At 43.9% G+C, this 8969-nt stretch overlaps 3 protein-coding genes across 5 annotated transcripts; 2 read left to right on the top strand and 1 right to left on the bottom strand.

Moving 5' to 3' along the window:
- Positions 1-302: 302 nt before the first annotated feature.
- On the top strand, positions 303-2224 carry LOC101159435 (protein C19orf12 homolog). The gene is made up of 3 exons (XM_004069862.4): positions 303-435; positions 1428-1588; positions 1663-2224. The coding sequence occupies exons 2-3, from the start codon at positions 1429-1431 to the stop codon at positions 1926-1928; spliced, it is 426 nt and encodes a 141-aa protein (XP_004069910.1). The 5' UTR covers positions 303-435; position 1428; the 3' UTR covers positions 1929-2224.
- Positions 2225-2419: 195 nt separating this feature from the next.
- Positions 2420-3797, bottom strand: LOC101159190 (cytochrome b-c1 complex subunit Rieske, mitochondrial). Of its 2 annotated transcripts, none has more exons than XM_020704292.2 (2): positions 3584-3797; positions 2420-3136 (listed from the first exon to the last, which is right to left on the bottom strand). In XM_020704292.2, the coding sequence occupies exons 1-2, from the start codon at positions 3687-3689 to the stop codon at positions 2526-2528; spliced, it is 717 nt and encodes a 238-aa protein (XP_020559951.1). In that variant the 5' UTR covers positions 3690-3797; the 3' UTR covers positions 2420-2525. The 2 variants fall into 2 exon arrangements, with proteins under 2 accessions (XP_020559951.1, XP_004069909.1); XM_004069861.4 differs by having other exon boundaries at positions 2420-3127; positions 3584-3795.
- Positions 3798-3995: 198 nt separating this feature from the next.
- Positions 3996-8206, top strand: rxylt1 (ribitol xylosyltransferase 1). Of its 2 annotated transcripts, XM_004069860.4 has the most exons (6): positions 3997-4224; positions 4342-4524; positions 6274-6376; positions 6456-6770; positions 6843-7013; positions 7345-8206. In XM_004069860.4, the coding sequence occupies exons 1-6, from the start codon at positions 4080-4082 to the stop codon at positions 7745-7747; spliced, it is 1320 nt and encodes a 439-aa protein (XP_004069908.1). In that variant the 5' UTR covers positions 3997-4079; the 3' UTR covers positions 7748-8206. The 2 variants fall into 2 exon arrangements, with proteins under 2 accessions (XP_020559950.1, XP_004069908.1); XM_020704291.2 differs by having other exon boundaries at positions 3996-4524.
- Positions 8207-8969: the final 763 nt, after the last annotated feature.

Genomic DNA, 8969 nt, shown 5'->3' with positions numbered 1-8969 from the left:
CTGGCATCTCTACTAGCCCAACTATGCTATGCCATCTTTCTTCGTGAATGTTTTATTTTATTTTTTATAAAACACTGATTCTTTAGGTTCAGCTACTCGATTCAGATTGTCCAACTCCACGATTGTTGTATTTCCTGTCCCTCGTGTCATTTATGGAATAAAATTAGCTATTTTGATAAGAATACAAACTTATTCCACCAACAATAAATAAATGACTGAGGCTTCTTTATAAAGGAGTAAAAAATAAATAGAATTGTGTTTTTGTTGAAACACAAAGCTCCGAAACTTCCTGAATGCAGCACCGCTGTTTTTCCCGTCGGGCATTGCGCCACCCACACAAACATGTTAGCTAAAGATGGTGATCAGCAAAGCCTAACTTCTGATAAAATGACCTCACCGCATTAAGAAGGGTCAAAGATTTCATCATTTTGTCAGGTATGTCCGGTATATTTATTTTTTATTCCGCTTATGGATTTATGTTTTAAATTAAACTATATAGTTTGAAAGAGACAAAAAGAGCCAGCTAGCAAAAGCATCACGTTAGCCTTTCAATTTACTCATGATTAAAGCGCCTTTTCGGCTGTTTAAAACCAATTTAAAGACCGGAAACCAAGTTTAATCCATTCTTAAGGTTTTAATTGAATTTAGGACAAAATATTCTAAGTATAAATTTTAAGAAATAGTTTATATTGACCATCACCAGATTAAATCAAATGTTTTTGGTGTGTTTAGCATGAAAACGTTAATCCTACTTATGTACATCTGATTCACCTTCAGGTTTGTTTAAATTCTCTTTATTGTCATGAAATTAACAAACGTTAACAGATCAGAAACAGCTTTCCTTTTAAAAATTCTCCAAACCTTTATTTTCTCTTTGTTTATTCTGAAATGATTAAAAGAAAAAAAAAACAGAAGAAAAGGAATGTAGTCTTTCCTTTAAAATCATCAAAAATAAATTCAATGTCACAATAAATAACACATCAAATCAAACTTTATTGACATGTCACTTTTTGTGCAGTAACACAAAGTGCTTTATTTGTAAATAGAAATGATAAAACACACAGAATGTCCGGAAGCCTCCCTACATCCAACATAAGGACGCCTCACTAAAACTAAAGATAAATAGAAACCAAACTTCATCAAAGAACAATGACATATTTAAGACTCGTCTTCAAAAAATAATTTTTTATCTCCAATTTTTTTTTTAAATCAGTTTCTAATCTCTTTCATTTATGGACCTTTGTGTCTTTTTAAAGATCATAAGACTAACCTTTGTAGAGTGAAGTGAACGGTATGAAAGTCTTAATAAAGTAGATGGTGAATGGCGTGAAGCCTTTTTTGTCATTTCTGAAAGTATCAGAATAACAGAATCCGAGTGACGCATCGTCTGGTTGAGAACTGTCTGAACCTTGAACCCTGACCTTTAGCATGGCCCCACGAGTCGATGAAGTCATGAAGCTCTGCTGCGAGTTGTCCGCCAACCAGCAGATCAAGACCGCCGTGAAAGGCTCTGGGAAGGGAGCGGCGGCGGCGGGTGGGCTGGCCTTCGCTGGAGGCCTGATCGGAGGTCCTCTTGGCATCGCCGTGGGTGAGTGGAAAATCCACCTTCACGTCTGCTCAGGACCGTTCCCCGATCACGCTAGTTTAAAACCTCTCCTGCAGGTGGCGCTGTGGGCGGACTTCTCGGCTGCTGGCTGACCAGCGGAGAGTTCAAACCCCTGCCGCAGATCATCATGGAGCTCAGCCCCCCGCAGCAGCAGAAGCTGTATGATGACGTGATGGCCGTCCTTGGAGACATTCAGTGGACGGACGTGGCTCAGCTGATTGCTCTGGTGATGAGCAACGGCGTGCTGAAGCAGCAGCTGACCGCCGCTCTGGTTGGTTACGTCACCAAGGAGCTGCAGGCAGAGGTGCACTACATGGACTGATAGTATAGATTTTTCTGGACATGTATAGGTGCCATCACAAATTATGACTTTAAAACTGATATAGGATCATGTATCACTATGGACTCATAAGACAAATAAGCAGCTGCCTTTTATTATCTGTCATGATTATGATTTTAAATCTTTTAATCCTCTTGTAAAGCCTTATTTATTTTATGCAGCGACAGACGAGACTGATGTTGAGCCAAACTACTGATGTATATTCATCATTCATCAGATGGTTTGCAATTTAACAAGAATTATCGTATTTATTTTTAATAAAAGAAAAGTGGCCCGTAGGTGCTGTTTTTTTGTTTTTTTAATTAAACTCTGCAATGTTTTGTGGGATCCAGGTTTGTTCTGCTGGCAGATTTTGTCCTTTTCTGCTTCCTAATTGACTGAATTCTCTCCGTTTTTTTCCACTAAGCCTAAAATAAAACTTTTCTGTCGCCATCTCACATTCTTACCGGCAGAGAAGGTCAATGCAGAGAGGATTGAGAAGACTTAAGGTGCTTTATTCATCTTATTGCTGGAGTCACAGTAAATGAAATTTTCCCTAAAACGATTTATAAACTTATGGTGCCGTTTTTAAAATACTCTTTATCCCACCACAACAGTCTCTTCATCGGGGAACTCGTAGAAAGGGACCTCCAGGTTGAGGGGGGCGGGTCCCTTTCTTATTCTTCCGGAGGCGTCATAGTGGGAGCCGTGGCAGGGGCAGTAGTACCCGCCAAAGTCACCCGCATTAGAGATGGGCACGCAGCCCAGATGGGTGCACACGCCCAGAACGATGACCCACTTTGGGTTGATCACTCTATCTTTGTCGTGCTGGGGGTCACGCAGCTCTGTGAGATTTACGGCCTCCTCGGTTGCGATCTCCTTCTCTGTGCGATGGCGGACGAACAAAGGCTTCCCTCTCCACTTGAAGGTCATGTTTTTCCCTTCCGGGATGTCCCCCAGCTTGATTTCAATCTGGGAGAGGGCCAGGACGTCGGCTGAGGCGCTCATGGAGGAGACGAACTGGGTGACCACAGTTTTGGCTGCATACACACCGACGACAGTAGTGGCTCCGGTCAGCAGGTAGGAAAAGGCTCTTCTCGCCTCGCTGCTCTCCTGCGAGGACTTGTTGGGGTCTAAAACCTCCGGACGGCGGTAGTCTGAGAAGTCCGGGATCTTGATGTCTGTGTGGGCCAGACGAGTTCCTGCAGGAGCAGAGGCAAGAAAAAAAAAAGGCTCAGGCGGTGTCACAACACAGCGCATGTCCTTCCAGCAGCTGCTTTACCTTTCTAGTGAACACCTGAGGAGGAGGTTAACTTCCTGTCCTGAACAGGGGGGCTCTGCACCCTAAGCTAATAATATGGATTTGGTCAATCAGAGCCTCTATAATCAAATGATCTTTTTTTTTTTATCATGAAACAAAAAAACTTAAAAAAAATCTGCGGATTTGTTATATTTCTACTTATTTTTCTACTTTTCTATAATTGTTACTGTCTGAATCACCAAACAAAGCACAGTAAACATGATATATATACAGTTTTATGTCGGCCTAAGCCTCTAAATTAAACACAAACGTAATCTACGGATTAAAAAAATTGTAAAGGTGTAACGCTCTAATCATGCCGGTCGACACCGGCTAACTTGGTTCACTTCGGCCTCACCCCAAGCGGGCTCCGCGGCTCCGGGGAACAGCAGGCTTTTAGCTCCGTGTTTGGTCACTTGAAGGTACGGAGCGAACCCTCCGGGTCGAACCAACGTGGACATCATCTTCACCCGAAAAGAGAAATGTCAGAACCCGTAGTCTGGGGACGCGACCTTCTTGTGTGCTGATCTGTTGTGCGTAACACTTTAATCTGTCCTGCCAGAAATTGTGTATGTATATAACGTTCCTGTTACATCACTGTAATTTCGTAATCACATTCTTCTTCGTGTGGAACCCCCCTTTTCCCACAGAGAAAAACAAAAAACATGTTTTTACATAAAATACATATATTTTATGATAATATCATTTTATTATTTATCACAAACGAAGAAAAGCCTTTTTCTGGTCAGGCATTCCTTAGCGCTACCTATAATTACGGGTCCTTGTGATGTCAACAAGGGGTCCTCGCACAAACGATGAGCCACACAATGGTTACCTGAGGAAACAGATCGAAGATGAAAATACCGAAAAGAAAGCTGTTTCTTTTGATTATTTTCGCATATGTGGCCTTCTCGCTTTACGCAGCATATAATGTCTTTTTCAGCAACAAAGTGATCTCCCGCGTTCACCGGGTGGTGAAAAACAGCGGCGCGCCCGCCGGTAAACCCTCACTCGCTCGCTGGCCGCAGCAGCCAGGGCCCCCGCAGAAGCAGCAAAGACCGACAGGACGGAGCCACGAGAGAAGTCTAACGGAGTCGGTGCTGTGCTTTCTTTCAGGCGGAGTCCGCGGTGGCGCCGCGCCGTTTGTGGCGGATGAGTGGAATCCGTGGGAGGAGGAGGAGGTGGAGTACAACTCGGCTCTGAACAGGAAAAGAGAGGCCTTCAAGCAGCACATGAGCAGAATCGAGAAGAAGAAACCCCAAAAATACAAGGTCCAGATCTGGGGCAAAGCGGCAATAGGTGAGTAGTGTTTGGAAGAAACGACCAAGTGGTAGATTTCTGTTGTTCTGCATTAAAAAGAGGAGCACAATATCAGATTTTGACTTTATTTTTTAACTGAGGCGGCTGGGATAGTACAAGTTTCAAGTACAAGTAAACATGGTAGTCCTCAAATAATTTACTGAAGTATTGAATTACTTAAATAATAACAAAAAGGTAATTGTTGAACGAATGAATCAAATACCAGCAACAGATTGAACATTTTTTAGTCGTATTCTATTAAATGTATTAACAATAAATTGTATCCAAAGATCATACCAACTAGAGGTCAGATAGGCAAGAAGTAAGCAAGAACATTTGAAATTTAAAGATTACATTTTGGATGATTGGAATAAAAGTTCTAATAACTTTTTATAAATCATTTCTGCTGTTTCTGTTGTAGTGCGGCTATTATTGTAAATCATTCAAAACACCGTCCAGCTACATCTGCACGACATTTGTGTTTTCATAAACTCATACTGCTAGTTTTATTTTAGGCCAGTGTCAGTTGCACATACTCTCATGCAACCGGATGGAAATTTCTGTTGTCCACACATGAAACGTGTGGCCAAAATGAACAATATGTATCTTCAAAATGCACATCTTTTAACCCTAACTTTCATCTCGCACCAATAAAAAATTGTTGACCTTTAGGAATATCCCTGCAGGGGTCGCAGGTCACAGGTGGTTTGGCAGAGAGATTTTTATGTCGGACACAATCCTTTATTCGATCTGGGCTGGGGACGAGCACAGGGGCTTGGGGTCCTTGTGGCTACACAGTGAGCCAATAGCATGTCGGGTCTTGCAAGGATCCACACTGGATCATTGCACACTCTGGGAATTAAACCCTGAATTCCCACGTGCCTGTGTGAATAGTCACTTCCTTTATTTTAAGAAATATAAGTCAGCGGGTCAGCAGGTCTTTTGGTTTACTGGCCTATGATAAAGTCACAGTAATAGGATACAATCCCTCTTTAGTAATAATGATGATTTAGTTCATGGAAATAAAAGGTCATTTTTGTTTGTAAATGTACAGTTTGTATTTGCTACATGCTAGTGTTTGGAGATACGTTAAGATGCTTGTAGCCGCCATTGTTTCGGCGGTGTCACATGATCAGTGGTTTATTTCCCCCGCAGCCTTTGAGTGTATGCAGAGGGTGGACAGGTCCTGGTGGGTTTGTTGACTGTGTCATGTGTCACTTGTACCTGGAAAGTTTTTGGAAACATTTTAAAAGTGGGGGGAAAAAAGACTTTGTTGGCTAAGAAGTATTTATTTATTTTATTTTGTTACAAATAATGGACCCGCCTCAGCCGCTCCAAAGGAAAAAACGTGTTTTAACATTTCATTAGATCTTTATAATTTCTTTCAGGGAGAAAAATTTCTCTGAAGTTTGTAGGAAGCCATATCTGTAGAGTTTAAACTGCAGTGATCTAATTTGGTTTGAACACAGAGACAGCTTAAACGCCAGTAATGTTTCCTGAAATATTCGCTGTTCAGACCCTAAAGTGTGTCAAAGAGATTCTGAACATTTATGATGGCTGTTAACGTTCTTGGTTTACACGTCGCTCTCTCTCCCTTGTTGCCCCAGATGGTGGATTCCTCCGCTAACAGCAGACTTTATCAGGACAAAAACAGTTTAGTTTTCTACTTACTTTACCAAAATTAGATGCGGAAATCTTAAATCTGGCTTTCCAGTGTTGAATATCAAAGCATTTGCTTTCCTGCTTTAGGGCTTTACCTTTGGGAACACATCTTAGAAGGATCCCTTAACCCCACCGACAAAGTAGCACAATGGAGAGAGGGGCAGCTGCAGTCTGGAAAGGTCGAGTTGAGGTAAGATAGTGACACCCCTCTCTGGAATTACCCCAGACTGTCCCAGATTGCAGCACTTGTTGACGTCTCCTGTTTGTAGTTTCTACACAGGTCCAGCTGTGGTCCAGGGTCACGTCCCTCTAGACATGAACAGCCTGGTTCTGGTTCTGAATGGGCGCGAGGAGCAGAAGGTTTTGTACTCCACGCGCTGGCTGAAGCACGTCCAAGCTCTGGTCCAGTCCCGCACGGTGTCCCACGTGGCTGTGGTTCTGCTGGGCAACGAGCAATGCGACAACGACTGGATCGCCCCACATTTGAAGAGGAACGGCGGCTTCGTGGACCTGCTGTTCCTGGTGTACGACAGCCCGTGGGTCAACGACAAGGACGTCTTCCAGTGGCCTCTCGGCGTTGCCACGTACGTCCCGCACTTCCCATGTAGGCGCCTTCTGTCTCTGAGAAACCGACGGCTGTTTCCTCCTCTCTGCAGGTACAGGGAGTTCCCCGTCATCCGACCCAACTCCCAGCTGATCACAGCCAGCCGACCGTATCTCTGTAACTTCTTAGGCACCGTTTACAAGAACTCGTCCAGGGAAACGATGATGCACGAGCTGAAACAGTCGGGCTTAGAAAAGGAATGTTTCATCGCAGCCAGGGATAAGTGAGTCCATTCTTGATATTTTATGAACCAATTCCATCTTCATACGTCTTTTGTGGTTGTATTTGCAAAATGTCTTTGAGTTTGGCAGCACAAACTCTTCCTGGAAGGGGCGGTTCCTCACTTTGTGACATCATAATGAGAGAACCCGCTTGTTCCTGTGGGTTGGGGACGGGGTTTAAAGGAATACTCAGAAACGGGTGAATGGATCAAAAATAGTGCTTTGAGAATTTCTTTTGGACTCTGGGTTGAGTCCTGTTGAATCACTATTGCAGGGCTTGGTTCTGTTGGTTTTTCAGCTGCCCCCTCTTCCTCCTCTTCCTCCCTACCTCAGGTGGCTCCCTCAGGAAACGGCGGACGGTCTGAGGCGCTATCAGACGGCGTTGGCCCAGAGCGAGCTCACCCTCTGCCCGGTGGGCATCAACACCGAGTGCTACCGCATTTATGAGGCCTGCTCCCTCGGCTCGGTTCCCGTAGTGGAGGACGTCCTGACGCCTGGGAAGTGCGCCGCCGGGCCCAGCTCCCCGCTCCGCCTCCTCAAAGCGGCGGGAGCGCCCTTCATTTTCATCAGCGCCTGGAAGGAGCTGCCCGCCATCCTGGAGAGGGAGAAGATGATGAGTCAGGAGCAGAGGGTGGACAGGAGGCGGAGGCTGCTGGAGTGGTACTCCAGTTTCCGGCGGCAGATGAAGGAAAGATTCACTGAGGCCCTGGAGGAGAATTTCTTCAGAAGTGGATGACGTTCCAGCCTGACTTATAGTCAGGAAGAAAGGCTGGTGTGGTTTGTGGAGATGTACTGCTGACGCGGTGGAAGTGCTGACGTTCAGTGACTTCCCTTTTGGTGCTGCTTATTGTTGTTGTGAAGCTGCCATTGGTACAAAATGTTTACTTTTCTATGAACTATTTCCACTTGTGAACTGCATTTAGAGATCATATTTGCTGTTTTTAGGAAGTTTTATGTTTGTGTCAATTTTAAGCGGTACTTTTGTCATCATTAAACACTAAATAATGGAAGAAGATTTTTTGGTTCATGGAGTTTTATATTGTTTGTGAGCAGGTTTACATATGGATATTGGTGTTTTTTTGTTTGTTTTGTTTATCATAACTGTAGTACAGAGTATGTTTTGTTCCATTTATTTAAGTGATGTCCAGCATGCACTTTTTAGAACGACTAATAAAACTGTTGTCTGGATTTTAAAGCGTCTGTGCTTCTCTTTGATTGCCTGCAGGTGGCGCTGTAGACCAGAGTGCCAGAACTCAGTCATTTTAATTTAACCAAACATCCAGCTTATGTAAGGAGCAGCAGACCTCATGTGTTTCCTCACTGACTGGGTCGACATGGTGGACGGTTGGCCTCCGTTCATCTGAAAACGTGGCTGCATCATGGACCTCTGGATGTGGTTCCTCTGACTTAAACCCCGTGTTTGGCAGTTCTGGTCCGGCCTGATCATTCTGGACCGCTCTGAGGGCCACATGTCTTCAATCTGCATCCTGGTTCTGTAGATGAGATCAGATGTTTTGGTTTTTGGTGCTTTTATTCTGTTCTGCTGCCAGAATAAATGGACTCCAGGACCAGGTTGTTTTCCCAGTTCTTCTTTTGACCCGCCATAAACTGAACACCTTACCAAAACTCTGACACACCTAATAGCCGATGAGAATGACGTTTGGACAGAGTGAACGACTCCGCCCCCTACAATAATGACATCACAGCAGGAGAAACTTCACTCAAAAGGAAAGGGGCCAAAATCTCAAAAATATGAAAATGTCCAAATCCAGTTACAAAACAATAAGACATGAAGATGTTAGGAATGTGTGCGTGGTTAACAAAAAACCTCCATCCATGAAATCCAAATATGTAATTTTGTTGATTTATTTTTACCCTTGGTAGGGGGGCGCTTGGACATCACTGCCAGCAAGCAGCAGATGTCTTTTCAGTGCCCTACCCGCCAATTTTAACTGCAC

The sequence above is a fragment of the Oryzias latipes genome, chromosome 6 (assembly GCF_002234675.1).
Source record: "Oryzias latipes chromosome 6, ASM223467v1".
Taxonomy (NCBI): Eukaryota; Metazoa; Chordata; class Actinopteri; order Beloniformes; family Adrianichthyidae; genus Oryzias; species Oryzias latipes.
This window is presented reverse-complemented; position numbering and strand designations above follow the sequence as displayed.

Excerpts from the sequence above, each read along its gene's own strand:
- LOC101159435 (XM_004069862.4), top strand. The coding sequence starts at position 1,429 with ATGGCCCCACGAGTCGATGAAGTCATGAAGCTCTGCTGCGAGTTGTCC. Across the intron at positions 1,589-1,662 it reads TCCTCTTGGCATCGCCGTGG|GTGGCGCTGTGGGCGGACTT; the intron begins GTGAGTGGAAAA and ends CCTCTCCTGCAG.
- LOC101159190 (XM_020704292.2), bottom strand. The coding sequence starts at position 3,689 with ATGATGTCCACGTTGGTTCGACCCGGAGGGTTCGCTCCGTACCTTCAA. Across the intron at positions 3,137-3,583 it reads AGCCGCGGAGCCCGCTTGGG|CTCCTGCAGGAACTCGTCTG; the intron begins GTGAGGCCGAAG and ends TTCTTGCCTCTG.
- rxylt1 (XM_020704291.2), top strand. The coding sequence starts at position 4,080 with ATGAAAATACCGAAAAGAAAGCTGTTTCTTTTGATTATTTTCGCATAT. Across the intron at positions 6,377-6,455 it reads TCTGGAAAGGTCGAGTTGAG|TTTCTACACAGGTCCAGCTG; the intron begins GTAAGATAGTGA and ends TCCTGTTTGTAG. Across the intron at positions 6,771-6,842 it reads TGGCCTCTCGGCGTTGCCAC|GTACAGGGAGTTCCCCGTCA; the intron begins GTACGTCCCGCA and ends TCCTCTCTGCAG.